The sequence below is a fragment of the Mchenga conophoros genome, linkage group LG23 (assembly GCF_057382185.1).
Source record: "Mchenga conophoros isolate Kocher_MC1m ecotype Shallow Benthic linkage group LG23, M_conophoros_male_GT1.1, whole genome shotgun sequence".
NCBI lineage: Eukaryota > Metazoa > Chordata > Actinopteri > Cichliformes > Cichlidae > Mchenga > Mchenga conophoros.
This window is the reverse complement of record NC_140547.1, coordinates 12,331,311-12,347,807: the sequence shown is the minus strand read 5'-3', so window position 1 is coordinate 12,347,807 and position 16,497 is coordinate 12,331,311. Positions and strand designations below refer to the sequence as shown.

The following is a 16,497-nucleotide window of genomic DNA, read 5'->3' as shown; positions in this document are numbered from 1 at the left end:
ATGACTCAAGGTAAAACTGGCCAATTAACTAAAATTCTTCACTTCACACAACACAATGAAATAAACTTGCCTTACCTTTTAACCACCCATAAAGCCCAAAGTTTTCCGGAAAAAACAGTCCAAACGTCCCAAACTCACTCAGCCGCTCCACGCACTCACCAAACACCTTCACACACCCATTCACTCACACTCCCAGCATGCAGTGCAGGAAGGAGAGGAGAGGAGAGAAGCCAGATGGAAAAATGAGGCAATCATTTTCCCCCTGACTATCTGAATAAATAGATTTGCTTGTGTTCTATTAATGAGGTTCATATGGGTTAGCATGCATCATATTTCTGCCACTCTGAATATGGTTTATTAGCAGCCGCTGCATTTTGGATCTCATTTCAACAGCCAAATATATTCAGTGGGTGGTGATATATTAAGAGTTTTCATAGAGACAATATTTCAATCTGTTGTTCTTGTTTCAGATGGGATCACTTTTACCCATCCATGCACCACTCTTTGTGCCCCTCTACAAGCATAAATACAGCCGAACAGCACATGTACGGTATTTACAGTTTTACTGACCCTTGTACAACAATGGTTTCTCCACTGAAGGGTAAAATGTCATAAAAGTCACTGATCTATTCATTGATTTGGACCTCTTTTTGCCTCGCTGCCTAAAGTGTCTGTAACGTGGATATGTGCCTTCATGACTGCGGATGCGCTGACCCTCATTACAATATTTAACCACTATAGCCTAAATGATCGCATGAAAGACAAACAGCAGCAACGTGTATGCAGGTTGTGATCTTTCAAGTCTCTGACAGCGTTAATGGTGCCTTACCTGTCCCAGTTACCCCAAAAATAATCGTGTCAAACTGCGTCCCCCAATTAAACCCCTCAGTCACTCACACTACCATTTAATTCGTATTGCTCATTAGCTTGAACTTGACGCAATACCCAGACTGTTACACGTTGTTGTTTTGGCTTTGTTTGTTTGTTTGTTTCTTAAATGGGCGAGGGTAGCAGAAGGGAATGGTTCCATTTTGGTGCTTGTTTTTCTCTCTTTTTCACTCTCTCTGGGCTTGTTGTTGGTTTACTTGACAAACGCTTGCCCCATCTCTGAATAAGAAACAAGTATTTTGCATTACAATCACAAACGCGATTTATTTGTTAATGTGTAATGCATAGGGCATTGCGAATAAATTAATAGCAACCACAACACTGGCAAACAAAAGAGAAACATGAACTCCATTTAAATGTGATTCTGTGCTCTTTAATGTATGGCTTAATAAGAATTTGCAGGCCACAGGCGAAAAAGCTTTAACAACTCCATAATTGGAATCCAAACACGTACAAATTGCCAGCGCTGCGTTGCATACCAAGTGCAAAAGTGTGAGTGGGGGGGAGCATGATGAAATTGTTTGAAATACAACAAAAAGCCACTGTAATCAGAGCCTGCTGACACAGCAATGGGGGAAGCCTTCCCACTGCGAGGAGATGATCCTCTGCATCATCTGACAGAAACCTAAAACAGCTTTGTCTAAAACATTGATTTCAGCTGCAAAGAGAAGAGATTCCTCTTCTCCTCTCGTCTTTCCCAGCTTCTCATCTCCATCAGCAGCTCCCCGTGTCTGGTCTCCCATTTCTTAATGATATATTTTTAAGTGGGGTACGTGTGTACTGGGAAATAAGGCCGAGTCTCTCCATCTCCTCTGCACTGAATTGGCATGTAATTAAAGAGTGTTACATGGGAGAGAGGGAGGGAGCGCGTGAGGCAGAGGGAGAACGGAAGACAGTAAGTAAGAAGTGCGTTCCTGCTCAGTCGTAGAAATCACGAGTGTATGTCCACGGGGTCTGTGAGACACAGGAGGCACTCCTGCTGTGCCATCCTTTAGTGCTCTTTAGGTCTATTTGGCAATGAAATACATTCCTGAAGTCCTGCAAAAGCACACATATGTTTCCTTTATGGTGTAAAGAATAATAAGTAGCTCAAATGTAGAAACACTCAAAAAAATTCACACACCTAAATGAAAAATAATTTTAAAAAGATAGTAAAATATTACTGAGATATTACTGAGAATACTATGGCTGGATTGGTTCCTTGACCAGCTATCTGTTTACTCTTTCAGAAATATTGTTTTAAATTAGTCAGCCAGAAATACTCTGACCAGTAGTGATTCCTTTGAAAACACTTCCAAAAAAAAAAAAAAAAAAAAAAAAAAAAGAAAACTGCTGTTACTTCATTGGCCATTTAAAATACTTATTTTTGGCTATTGTTATTGGTAGTGGCATTAAAGTTGTGTATCAAGAAAATTCCCCCACCAAACCCCCAAAACAAAGTCTTTGAGGATATTTTTTCAATTTACTGTTTTAGAGAAAATTCAAGTTTATTCAAGTTTGTCATCTAGAATTAATAATTCAGTCTCAGCAAACAGACTTTTCCTGGTAAATATGATTTCGAAATATGTCTCTTTGTTATTGTAGGTCTTTACCTTGCAATATAAAGCGCCTTGAGGAAACTGTCGTTGTGATTTGGCGCGGTATAAATAAAACTGAAATGATTTGAATTTACAGTTTGCTTTATTTGTTTTACTCCCTCAGCTAACATAATTATAATAACCTGGTGCAGAATTGTAACTGGTCTAAGTGCAAGTTGAAGTATAATACTTGGAGTATTATTGCATTGTGCCTTCCTTCTTCTATACAAAATGAAAAGTTTCTCAATTTGGTACATTTCTGTCTGGATATATGCAGCTTTTTCATGTTTGGCTCTTTTGTTTTATTATGATTATGTTTAATTTTTGTGGGTTCTTTTTTTTAAAGTTTGACCTAAAATAGCTCCCAAATTTAAGTCACATCCCCTTATTTTATTTTATTTTTTTATCATTTGTTAGAATTTTTGTTGAATGTTTCTATGAGTCTGGAACTTTTACTTAAAGTGTTTGTTTCCGTCTTTTGTAATTTTCACAATCTCAGCATTTAGTAATTTGCACTGCCACTCTGGTAGCTGCTGGTAAGCTGAATACGAGCACCCTACTTCTACATAGGCAGTGGGCATAAAATGCGTACTGCAGAATCGTCAAATATGAATGCAATTCCGAGGAGACAGGCCCGGTTTAAACCACAACCTCTCTCTTTTAAACTCCACCTTTCATACCCTCTTTTCTCCATCTCCTTGCCCCAGAGGAGCCAAGCTGCCCCAGTGTAATGAAAAAGTGTGAACTTGCTCTCACTGTGGCATTTCCTTGGCCAGAAAGTGTGAAGGTAGCAGAAACTGAGCCAATCCTGGCACCAGCCTTGTCTGCTCGCTCACACATCATTTGCACTCTTTGGAAAACGCTATCACTGTGGCTAGATTACTTGCTTACTTCATTTACTGCCATGCAGGGCTCTAAGGGAACTGAGAGCCTTTCAGAAGGGTCGGTAGCTGAAACGCACATCATCGGCGTGGATGAAACGTGATTATGACCCGAATCATCGCCAGTCGGTTAGGCGGGAGGCTCTATGGCACAGATTGACCACGAGGGGGGTAATCAGTCTGGTCTCATAGAATCTTTTAGTTTATCTAATCATTTTCTTATCTTTGAAAAAAACACAACCACACTTCTTGATCTGTTTACACACAACAATCATGTCAATACTTAGGGCGAAGGCTGAAAGAGGGCAAAGAAAAACAGCTAGCGATGGCAGGGACCTTTCAAAACAGTCTCAGTCATTGTTCTGACAACAACATTTTTGCTGCCCCAGCTTAATAATGAGCCTCATAATGATATTGTAATAAAAGCAGTAGCCTTCTTTAACCTGTAAACCTTAATTATGTCAGACATTCACCTTCTATAGCACCAGAAACTGTGCACAGTAAACATCTCCTAACCCTGAATCCTCGTGCACTCTTCCATCACTCCTCCACTAATAACTGTAACCCTTCATCTCTGCTGCACCCAGCTCCAAAATCCTTTTCCATTTCCTCCTTCACTAACCCTCCCATCACACCTTCACTATGAGCTGGGGGAGGATGAACACTGCAGAGCACTGAGGAGCATCGGTGTCTATCATGAAGGCAACAAATAGCCCCTGCACCCTCGTGGTATCCTCTCTGACCCCTGAGTAGAAGAACCTCAGCCATTGATTTGTTGCTACTTGCTCACATAGACTACACTATAGCCTCCAAGAAGCGGTCAAACAGATCCATAGGCAGAACCTCCCAAAGGATTTCGTGTGTGTGTGTGTGTGTGTGTGTGTGTGTGTGTGTGTGTGTGTGTGTGTGTGTGTGTGTGTGTGTGTGTGTGTGTGTGTGTGCATGCATTCATGTATTTGTGTGTACATGTGATATATTGCCTAATGAGTGTGACAATTACATTTAATTCTTTCCGAAATGCTCAGTATATGTTTCATGATCAATACAGGGAAATAGAAACCATCACAGCAATGCAGGCACGCACTGTATACTGATACCTTCACAGTCACTTACTAGAATAAGTGTTGCTTAAGTGGTACTTCATATATATTCCAGCTGGTAAGTCATGACTGACTATCTTTCTATGACAGAATAACTGTATAAATGTGTTAAAACTATCATTGTGAACTATAGCCTTAAATAAAGCAGACATACAAAGTGTTTTTGAGAGTTAAAAAGTTCAACGTACTACAACACATCAATAGTTCATTCCCTAATAAACCATAAATAATTAAAACTGACATGTCAAATCATTGTCACGAACTTGTATTTGTTTGTTTATAATCACAAACTATCTGAAAATGTTGTTCACATTAATTATAAGTCTTATTATAATAATGCCTCAGTTATAATATATTTAATTATGCAATGTGTGTTGCAATTAAACACTTTAATTGTCACTAGACTTCTTGTTGCAGAATTGTAAGGTTGGCAGTAAGATTATGCAAGGCTCCTTTGTATGTTTACTATCATGCATTCCAATACATTTTTAAATTGAGAAAATGAATCACATTTTTATGAACATATAATAGAGGTTAAAGCTCAAACTCAGAACAACCTATCTGGAGATTGTTGTGACATTTAGATAAATGTACTTTTCTTTGTGGATGCAAATATTCAGCCGTCTCCTTAATGTTATCCAACTATTTAATAAAAGCAAAGGAAAGACTCCTACAATCAGTTGCAAGCATAAACACAGGGATTGCTAGCAGCGGGAAAGTCTCAACTCACAGAGACTTTGGAAGAGAAACCTCATAAATCCTTCAATTATCAGCTTGTTATATTTGCTATTAAGTGAACTTGTGCCAATTGTAGATGTCCATGTTATATTTGATCTGCATGTTGGCAAACATACTTATGACATATACACGTATTAGCATTAAAAAGGAATTTCCAACAACCACTTTATAAAGTTGGCAGCAAATGCAGGTTTTGTTGGTGACATGGCAGATTGCAACCAGCAGCCCGTCCCCAGAATTGGCCAGAATCCCTGATATTTGGCTGGATAACACTTATGATACAGCACTTTGGCATCCTCCACTGTTCTATAGCCTTTAAAGTAAGTCTTGACTTTTGTTGACTCTCTGAGTACATCATCCCTCTTTTGCTATTAAAGCCATGGTCCAATCTATAAATAGTAGTCCAGTGCCCTGCATCCCTGATGAGCAAGCTAATTGACACTGTTAATGGATAGAGTTTCACAGAGCTGTAAATAATGTGTAGGTTCACACTTACTGCCTCCTGCCGTGTTACTTCTGGGAGGGCAACAAGAGTTTACCTGCCAAGTCCCGTCTCTCCAGCCTGTCATCCCTGCTTCCCTCCCTGAGCCAAGTCTGCTCCGGCCAAGGGATTTACAGAAATCAATAACTCTGTGTGCCCCCACCCCACCTCCCTCTGCCCGAGTCAAAGTCAGAAAACTGCATCCTCTTCATGTACTCTAACAACCTCTTGAAAGAGGAAAACAGGACTACAAGAAAGGAAACCATAAAATCCCTTTCATTTTGGCCCACACCGTTTGTATTTAAAGTTTCCCTTTAATGTATGGCATATTTGATGCAATATTACTAAAAATGCATGTCCTCTGTCTAAAACTAAAAGGCATTTAAACCTCTGAGACAGCTCAATTGATCATAGCAAAGCCACAATCATAGATGACTGGCAGCTGCAAACTGACTATGGACTAAGAGACAGATCAGGTTCTCAGTCACTTTGATTTTACAAATTGAAAGGTACCTTAAAAGACATCGCTTCAAAGGCACGGAGGTTGCTTGGATGGACTGTTTGAAAGAGGGATGAGAAAGACAGACATGCAAGGAGAGCAAAAAACACTACCTGGTGAAATCATTCACACATTCATTCTCTATCAGTATACCGCTGTACATGGGCAACCTAATGAAATGAGATACACTTGATTTATCCCACATTGGAAAATTAATTTGTTAATGTGAAGTAAGTATAAAATGTGTCCAATACTGTATCTGTCCTTGTGGCAGTGAAGCTGAATCAGTCTCTTAGAGAAGGTGCTCCGTTGCATGTCCAGCAAGTGGTGCCGGAGGTAGTCACGATGCAATCAGTGACCTCCTCTTCGAGACTGATGTATATACACAAGCCTTTATAAAGACGCTGGTAATGAATACTGTTTTTTTATTTTCCATCTTTCAAAAGCTCATTTTCACTTATACCCTGCTTGCCAACAATATAATTTGTGTCATTGTCCTAACTTTTATTTATTTATCTCATATCACCACTGCAGCTGGAGGAGACAATTAATTAACACTAATGGTGTGACTAACAAGCAGACACCGGGGTGTTAATTGCCTCGATGTACTGTATTTCCTGATAACCACATTAAATGGATAGATAGATAGATAGATAGATAGATAGATAGATAGATAGATAGATAGATAGATAGATAGATAGATAGATAGATAGATAGATAGATAGATAGATAGATAGATAGATAGATAGATAGATAGATAGATAGATAGATAGATAGATAGATAGATAGACTTTTTTAATTAAGCCAGATCTACCGTTGTACAGTGTACCACAGATCAGATGCCATAATGGAACTCATATAAAGTCCATATACTTTGCTTATTCTACAAAATTAATATTTGATCACCAGAAAAGTAACACAAATTCTGTCTCTCATCTTTCTATTCTGGCATGCAATTTGCTTGTATCAAACACACACAAAAAATGGATGCGATACATCTCTAGTACAAAGCCTCTGACCAGTTTATGTCACTGGCAATAGAGCACAGAGACTGTTGGCTGCGGCATCACTCCTTAAGTGAGAAAGATGGATGGAAGGAGCGTGGAGAGAGATGGCTGAGCGATGGAAGAGACGGGGTGTGAGGGGAGGCATGGAAAGGCGCTGGAAACGAGGCCTGCAGTCGCCCACAGATGCTCCCTCTGTCTCTCCCTCCTTTTGAGCACAGTACGGGAGCAGTCTTTTGGGGAGGCTGGCAGGCAATCAGTGATGCCATGCCAGCAGTGCAGCGATGGCAGCTTAACCTATTTTCGGAAATACCACAGAATATCTATTTATAACCGTGCTGAGCCGCATGTATCTTCACACATCCCTCATGGACTTGAGCATTCTTAGACATTTTCCAATCTAAAATGTGCCTTCCTTAAATTTCAAGGATTGCTTAATATCTGTGGAAAACAAGGTCTGCTAATAGTTCTGCTTATCCCCACTTAGGGTGGCAAACTACCATATTATTCACGCTGTCAAAATACTAACATTTTTCGCATAATATATTTTGTCATTAATTATAAACAGTTTTGCTGTTACTGCTTGCATTCTAATCATAAAATAAGAAATCACCTCTGGACACCACAGAATTAACATTACAAGTAGCAGTGGTATTATTGAATTACATATTACTAGTGTTACTAGAGGGATTTTCTCATGTCAGCAGCTTTCAGGTGATTATTTTATCTGCCAAGCTTGGCCTCTGCTCCTCCTCAATCCATCCCATCCACTGTTGCCCAAACGGCAAACAGCCTGTCAGAGGCATCCTCCATGTCCCAAGCTGAACCATCACTCTGCTCTCCCAGCGCCTTGGGATAAAAGCTGCCATTTGTTTCTGCATCTCTGACAAACACTTATCCATCTGTCCATACATCCATTGTTCTGTGCCATGTGTCTGTCTGTCATTTGCCTCGTGAGCCCCGCTTCATACATGTTCCATCCTAACTGTGCAAATGCTCTCTGTCACACCGGGCTGTATGACAGTGGGGGGGGGATTAGGTGAGAGTACCAAGTCCAGTATCCACAAAGCTTTGTGTTCACGTGCACTCTCAGGCAGATTCGTGTAAGACATAAATGCATTGTTCATTCACACCAATATCAAGGACTCGACGATTTGGCAATCAGAGAAATGTGACAGCTTGACTAATCTGTGATTGTTTTTTGTCCAAAACACGGGGGCTAGCAAGCCCTCCAAGGGCACGGTACTATAAGACAAGACAAATAACTTATTATTTTCCAGGCTTGTACAAGGCTTTATCGCATGAGTTCTCCTGAACCATTCCAAAATGGAGAGGGATTATCACAAAACATTGCATTAAAATCTCCTCTCTCCCCTCTCCCTTGTTATTTCATTTTCCTTCTAAAATGAATCTGTGCCCAGCCAGGCTCAAACACAACATTAAAGAGCTCATGCTATTCTAACAGAAACCACCAACCCCCTCCTCCTCGCGCTCTCCCTTTTCCGCCCTCTGTGCCTTTATAACCCCCCTCCCCCCTCATAAGAGTACACTCTGCTCTGTAGGCAATGGCACTCTGCAAAGCTGCCCATTCAAAATAGATAGTCTAAATAGAGGGAGATAGAAGCCTAAGAAAATAGCTCTGACCTTTGAGCCTGAGCAGGAAGGCAGCGCGCTTCTGCCAACTCTACCTTTAGAAAAGAAATGTGTCCACAAAACAGCCAAAAATAATTCAACTCAAAAATCTTCCATTTAAAATTTCTGGAAAAAGCCAGTAGCGCAAATTAAAATCGCCTTCCATCTCGCATCGATTATTATTATAGGTTGTCATCAAAACAGTCAACTTACCAATATAACTTTTTAAAACACCATGGCATCACCACCATCCCTTGAAACACAAACACTGTCCAGAAAATGTAGAATGAAGGACCAAAGAGCTTTATTTACTTGAGTTAATGAAATGCAAAAACATTAGAGGTTTTATTAATGAGTTAGACCTCACTGCTCATTTTCCCATCTCTGTTCCCATTCTGGGCACCCATTTACAGCAAACACATTCCACAAAGGTCATGGTGTAACAGCACTTCCAACAAACTGAAAGTATAATATACTGCAAGCAATAATGAATGTTGCATTGGTGCAGGAAATCAATCCATCTGAAAGGCTCTCCTGGGCAGGTATTAAAGGAGAGGGAATCGGAGACGGAATAAAAGTCAGGTGAGCCTGGTGAGCAGATACAAACCTCCAGCAGAGCGCAGCCTTGTTGCCATCTAAGATTGCCAATCTGCTTGGGAAACCAACAGAAAAGAGCAGGAGAGAGAGGGAGGCAGCACTCCTCATCCTGAAGTCAAGGCCCATAGCGCCTGTCAGTACCCGTTGAGCTGCTGCATCTTTTATGAGGAAAGCCCTGTTGCTTATTACAATATTTACAGACGTTTAAAGATTGCAAGGCGAGTGTTGTTACTGCATTAGCTTGGCTCGGTGGCCTTCGCTCACTAGACTCTGACAGGAGATTTTATTCTAGATTTGTTCAATCGAATCACTGCACAAAACTACACAGAGACCGAGAATTGTTTTTCAGGTGACTCAGAGGTCACACGCACAGCTGGAACGGAGTGTAGCTTTCATGGCATTTATGATATTGGTTCATTTCATTAGTAAATAGGCAATAATGTCAAAAGGAATAAGTTCCAAAGCTGTCTATTAAATCTGTAATATTAACACAGTTCGGTCTTTCTGTACAGTCCATGTCGTATCTACAGCTCTGTTTATGGATGTAAGCGAATTTTTCCCATCTGTTTCCCCAGGAGGGATGCTGTCCTACAGCAGTGCCGTGATCTTTGACACTTTCCATAAGGCACACGTAATATGAAAATGTGTGCATGTACTTCCATAATATCAAAGGAAGAAAGCAGCTTTAACAAACCAACGGTTGGTTTAACCAGTGCTGTTGCCTTTAAGCTCCATCTTCATAAAGGAAAACTGGAATGTATAGTTCTGGTTTGATGAATATGCTTTGTTCCAACTAGCTGTGCTTCCTTCCTTCTTTATTCTTTGAGGAGCACAACTTACAGAGAAACCCTATCCATCAGACTGCTTCAGACGAAGGAAAAAATAAAAACTTGAATAAATATTTCATTAGATTATTCTGTGATTTAATGTGCTTCTGCTTGCTGGGGTCTATGGCAATATCTCCATTTATAAATGCATTAACACAGTAATACTCAACACAAGCTTAGTATTGATATCCAGGCAGCCTTACTCGGCAGAATGGAGCAACCTAGGGATTTTTTTTTGTCTATGCGTCTACCTGTTGTGCTAAATTATACATTTCCTCTCTGATCTGAGTGCATTGTGGAAACTCACATGATATAATCTACCCAACTGCACTTTTAATTAAAGAATTTGATATAGCAAGCAACATAACAGGCACAATGCATAAAAGGAACACTGGTTCTGGATATATGCAAGTGCATATATGCATGTATGTATTTGTTCTGCATGTGCTAGTCAAAGGTAATTAGAGCCAAAGGGAGAAGTTTTCATAGTCTGTGATAAATTCAACATCAGGAAATCCTCTACTTATTAATACCAATTGGGCGACAATAATTGGCAGGCCATCGACAGCGTGGGCAGAATTAATCATTTGAAGAGGCAGGCTAGACTGAATTTTTAATTGGCAGAGGCAGCCACTGTTTAGGGAGGCAACCAGCTGATCACCCAAGAGACTGCTGCTTCAGACAATGCACATTTGCTAATCCTCTTGAGTCAAGTTATTATGGCCATGCATTATTATCACGCTTTACAAACTAATTCCATGTTTTCCCTCTCGGATTACCAAGGGGAAAAAACAGCTGCATAAGAAAAGAGGAAATAAACACAGAGAGCACAATGTGGATGAAATGAAAATCCAAAAAATCCAAATGACAGAATAAGCACAATGGCTACGAATGCACAACACTTAGTATAATGAAAATAGCATGTGCGCATGTGTGTATGTGCGTGTGTTCCTCTGTCCATCGATGTCTTTGTTAGTGTGAATGTGCCACTTTGAGGGTGCTTGCCCAGTGTTTCCATCAGGATGCGTACCCCATAATCCTTTTTCTGCTTAATAACGTGATTAACTATAAAATAACCTCATCAAGGATCACTGACACATTAGAGTTTGATTTTGTATTGTTAATTGTGCAACAAGGCTTCATTACATCCTAACTCATTTAATTTGACTGAACTATGCTTATCTAAAATTAATTAGCGGTTTGTACGTTAAAATTCAGGGTAAATAATGACATGAGAACTGCATTTGGAATCATATTTTTAGCATTTTTGCTAGATCAGAAGGAGAGGATTATCCAGCTACATTTAAACAAGATTTTTTGTTTAGTAAAATGCAAAAAAAAAAAAAAAAAAAAAAATTATAATGCACAATGAACAGATATAAAGGTTCACTGGATATTTTTAAGGGATTTCACTTTGTTGAAAGGCTCTTTTGAGTTTTGCATTTCAAACTGACAAGAGAACTGAGGAGGTTGATCATACAGAGTCTCACCGAAAGCAAGCAGTACATCTCAATTACACATTTTCCTACTTCTTCTACTTTACCACCAGGGCAAGAATGATGTAATACATTGATGATAATATAATGCTACGAGGAAATCTAACAAAAAACATTTTCAAATGAATTACAATGTAGTTAAGCAGTTTATCACTGTATTAATTGACAAAATAATTGCTAATTATGACATATCAAATTTATGGCCTAGACAAATGTCAAATATTTCACTTGAATTATATACATGTCTACCAAAGATCAGTGTTTTTGTATGCGTAATGGAAATGTGCTGTTTATGTTATGTGGAAAGCCTAAATTGTTTTTTCCCTGATAGCACGGTAAGGTGACATCATTCAGGACCCAAAATACTGCCATCACTGTAACATGGGTGAAATGACATTTTAGTATATGCATGAACACAAGCACAAAAACACACACATCCAAAGCAAACCAGATCAGTGCAATACTGAAGAAATGACTTCCACAACAATAACATCAACTTTACGACCGTCATAAAATATGTGGCAAACATTATTATTATTATTATATACTGTAACTGTATCCTGGTTTGAAACCCTCACAAAGACTTGTATTAATTATTCTGAAGGAGATGGGGACGACCTTTGTAGCAGAAACAAATTTAATATCTTGCGATGGTGACTTGATGCATGACACGACAGGGTTTGTAATGTTTACTGTCATACATTATCATTTGTCTTTTCTAAATGTCACTGTAATAAAAGGCTTATCTCCTGTGCTTACATCCTTCACACATCTGCATCTGCTCTGCGAAATGAAGAATCCACGTGTGGAAAAAAACAAAGAAAAGGGTTTTTTATAACTGTGGATTTGACTAAATGATAGTCGAGGCCATTGCATGCTTTTGTTTGTGACTTCTATGTGTCAGCAATGAAATCACCATAAATGTTCTCCAAATGCATTAAGTATGCAATTGCCCTTTTGTCGTTATATGAATAAGATGTTGCAAACTTTGTGGACAGTGCACTGGCCTGACCGTTACAATGAAACTAACAGTGATCACAGTGCTTATAGTCAAAGCCTGAATGTCACTGATCAGCTAAACCAGTGCAGCTCTGGGGTTATGCACTTCAGGTCTAAATTAAAGGTTGGGTGAGGGTTCACGGGTCATGACGATGACAATGATGACGTCTGCACTGCTTGAATCTAGGGGATGGGGGGTGCGGGGTATGAGGGGGGGCTGTATCGTGAAATGCTTTTCCCACCCAGGCAGTGATCTATATTCTTGCTAGCCAACTTCATTATGGAAGATGGAAGTTGTCAGTGTATGTATAGTGACCTGAGTGGATTTACACCCTCTGCTTCCATTTCAGCAGAAGCATCACTGCCCACTCTCCGTGGCGACGTCCGTCATCTTGTGACAGTTCGTGCGCCCTTTGGAGACGTTGTAGAATTGAACTGATTTCGCCGTGTCGCGTTTGCACCCAGCCCGCTCTATTTGCACATGGGGAGATGTTAAAGAAAGCATATGGATGAATAAATGATGCTGCCCCTCCGCAAAAGATGGGACTGGCAAGAGGAGGCTGTTGAAAAATGCATCCTTTCCGAGCGCCTCTGCCCCACTTAGGAGCGTGTTAAGGAAACACTCAAAGGCAATAAAATGAAGAATTGTTCCTCGTGTTCAAAACACTCAAAATATGTGCAAATCTTTCTTTTTGTGGTCATAATAAATACTGAAATTTAGAGATAGAAATACAAAAGCGCGTCAAACCAATCTGATAATTACTAAAAAGCTAAAAACTTGCCTTACGCACAAAAAAAGCAACTGGAGCAAAATGCCAAACCTCATGAATGTTATACAGAAATATGAGCAGTGATGAGCATAACGATACAGATTATTTGGGGGATTGACAGCTGAGCGATTAAGCCCGATTAAACATGAAAATAAAAGTGACAAAAATCCGCATTTCACTACAAATCAGTTCAGTACGTACAGATACTAATAAGCAGATATTAAGCTTCATATGGGCCTCTCAGCCATTCGAGGGGCGACACATTACCTTTGTGCATGCCGGTGTATCGGTCCTTGAGAACTGTCAGTTCGTGGATTTTCCCAAACTGTTCAAACAGGGGTTTCAGGTCTTTTTCTTCCAAGTTCCGCGGTATCTGCCCGATAAACAGTTTAATGGCATCTTGGTCTTTCATGTTGCCGCTCTCCGGATGAATTGAAATGGGTTCTGACCCGTTCATGGGTTTCGGAAATGTGATCTGAGGGTACTGGTGCTGATGTGGGATAAGTAGTAGTGGTTGTTGGGTCGGTGGTGCCCCCGGTCCGGTGAAAACCAGGCTGGAGTGAGAGGGCTGGGGCTGCTGTGGATGGTGCTGCCTTCTTGTTTCAGTCTGAGTGAATCTGGCCATTCTGAGCTGGGAGCAGAGTGGATAATAATGACAACACACACACACACTGTGAGAGAGCAAGCACTCAGCTGGAAACCAGGCTGACTTTCTATCCGACACACAACACACACGCACACACAGCGAGGAAGAGGGGGTTGATATTGGTGAAATAAGCGCGCAGAAGCGATATGAGACACTATAGAGCGACACCCAGTGGTGTTTATGATGTACTCGAACTCAAAAAAGACTTCTTTCGGCTGCTTCCTTTAGGGGTCGCCACAGCGGATCATCTGCCTATGTTCCCTATCCCATCATTCTCCTCTGTCACATCAACCCTCTGCATGTCCTCCCTCACTACATCCACGAACCTTCTCTGAGGTTTTCATATTTTCCATCTTTTCCTCCTGCCTGGAAGATCCATATTCAACATCCACTGTCCAAAATCCTTCCTCTCCACATGTGCAAACCGTCTCACCCTTTTCTTTCTCACTTTGTCTCCAAACAGCTCACCGTGATCTGTCCCTCTGATGTACTAATTTCTAATTTTGTCCATTCTGGTTCTTCCCACTGAAAATCTTAACATTTTTAGCTCTGCCTCCATAAATTACAGCAGGTCTCACTATCATCTTGCAAACCTTCCCTTTCTTTGCTGCTATGCTTCTGTCACAAATCTCGCCCTGCCTGCACTCTCTTCTTCACCTCTCTTGTCCACTGTCTGTCTGACAGTGGACTGACCCCAAGTATTTACACTCCTCCACCTTGACTATCAATAATCCACCTTTCCACCAGTCTCCCTCATATATCCACACGTGTAGTCAGTCTTGCTTCTACTCAATTAAATTCCTTTTCTCTCCAGAGCATACCTCCACCTGTCGAGGCTCTCTTCCACATGTTCCCTACTCTCTTGTGGCCCCACGTAGCTGGGTTCAGCTCAACTCAGGAAAGACATTTTGGCAAAAAAAAAAAATGAAAACATTAAAGATGGATTTGCTTTTGTTTTGTTTTCAATCACTGTCAAGACTGAAGGCAAAACCTTTACTTTAGTGAAAGTAGCAGCACAAAGAAAATTACTCAAGAGATTATTTCCCACAGCTGACATTCACAGTGGGGAAAACACAGGTGTTAGCAATTACAATAATGATAGCTCTGTTCTGTTTAAGCGCCCCAGTATGCAAGTCTGCAGCAGAATAGCCCAACTATTTACGCTCGCATATTTCTAGCTGTAATTTATAAAATGTCTTCTCTTAAAGTTTGAACCCATTTTAAAATTTTAAATGTGGAAGCCAGCTGTCAATCTCTCAGTGTGTAAACAATGAATGAACCCTCTGGTGTCCACAACACTGTTTTGTCTTTAAAGGACCATCAGGAGGGGTAAAGAACACATTTATTTCTTTTTTCTCTAAATTAAAACAGCTGAAGGTTAAACAGTGCTATGGTGCAGGCCATTACCATGTATTTGAATTAATGGCACTGTAACAGTATCCAAAGGTTGTTCTTAAATCAAATAATCAAAGATTGGCTTTTTAGTAAGACATTCCATTTTTCTGTTTCTGTGCCTACAAAGTTATCACAGCACAGAAAAGCTCAGCAGAACTTTTGTTCTAATTAAAATGTACCTTTAGAAGATTGCCATTTCATTTGGCTAATTTGGGTTCCCGAATCTTAATATTAGGTGTCTGAGCTGAAAAAGGATTTCTGCACTGAGCAAAGACTGTGGATTTTTTCCCCCCTTCATTTACTTGCTCTGAAAGAGATCACTTTACAGCCGGTGCTGAGAGGAGGAATGAATGCAGGGATCAATAACACTTTCAATGCTTTCATTGTAAGTTGCATGTACAGTTTTAATGAGCATGCGAGTATTGTAGAGAGAGCGTGGAAAGATACAGACCCTCTTCTTCAATAGCCAATTTTCAGCAAATAAAATGACAAAATATCAACTACTGTAGACAAATAAGTGAGCATTGAACTTCTTGTTCTTCCTCACCACAACGAATTCATAATACAACATCCAAAAGACAGAATTTTATGATTAATCTTTGAAAGAATAGTAACCACAAGGAAACTAGGCAAAGAGCTTTTTGTTGGATCAACATACAGAGCAATAATATCAGCTTGTTGATATAGAATAGAATAGCTCTTTATTGTCATTGCACATATACAACAAAACTGTTGATACAAAATCTGTGATCTGTGTGCAGCCGGGCTTGTTGTCACGGCTTACATGGAAACTTAAAGGATTTTACTTCACCTGTGCTTTTCAAAGTTAAAATGCTGGCTGTAAAAACAGTTTATTGTCATCAGATTGAGTCGAGAGACCAACAAGCATTAACTACAATTAAGAGACTTACCATATTTTTTTCAAATAGCATGCAGACTAATCCCCCAAGAGGGGATTTATTTGCAT

General features: G+C 40.0%; 1 protein-coding gene across 13 annotated transcripts in view; it reads right to left on the bottom strand.

Annotated features, from left to right (window-relative positions):
- Positions 1-14,153, bottom strand: part of celf5a (cugbp, Elav-like family member 5a) — a 185,794-nt gene extending 171,641 nt beyond the window's left edge. For 12 of the 13 annotated variants that reach the window (XM_085266039.1, XM_085266036.1, XM_085266043.1 and 9 more), the window contains exon 1: positions 13,757-14,151. In XM_085266039.1, the coding sequence (XP_085122165.1) occupies positions 13,757-14,114 (358 nt within the window). In that variant the 5' untranslated portion in view covers positions 14,115-14,151. Of the gene's footprint in view, positions 1-13,756 lie in introns of all 13 variants that reach the window. The other variant, XM_085266047.1, reaches the window with a different exon arrangement.
- Between the last annotated feature and the right edge of the window lie 2,344 nt (positions 14,154-16,497).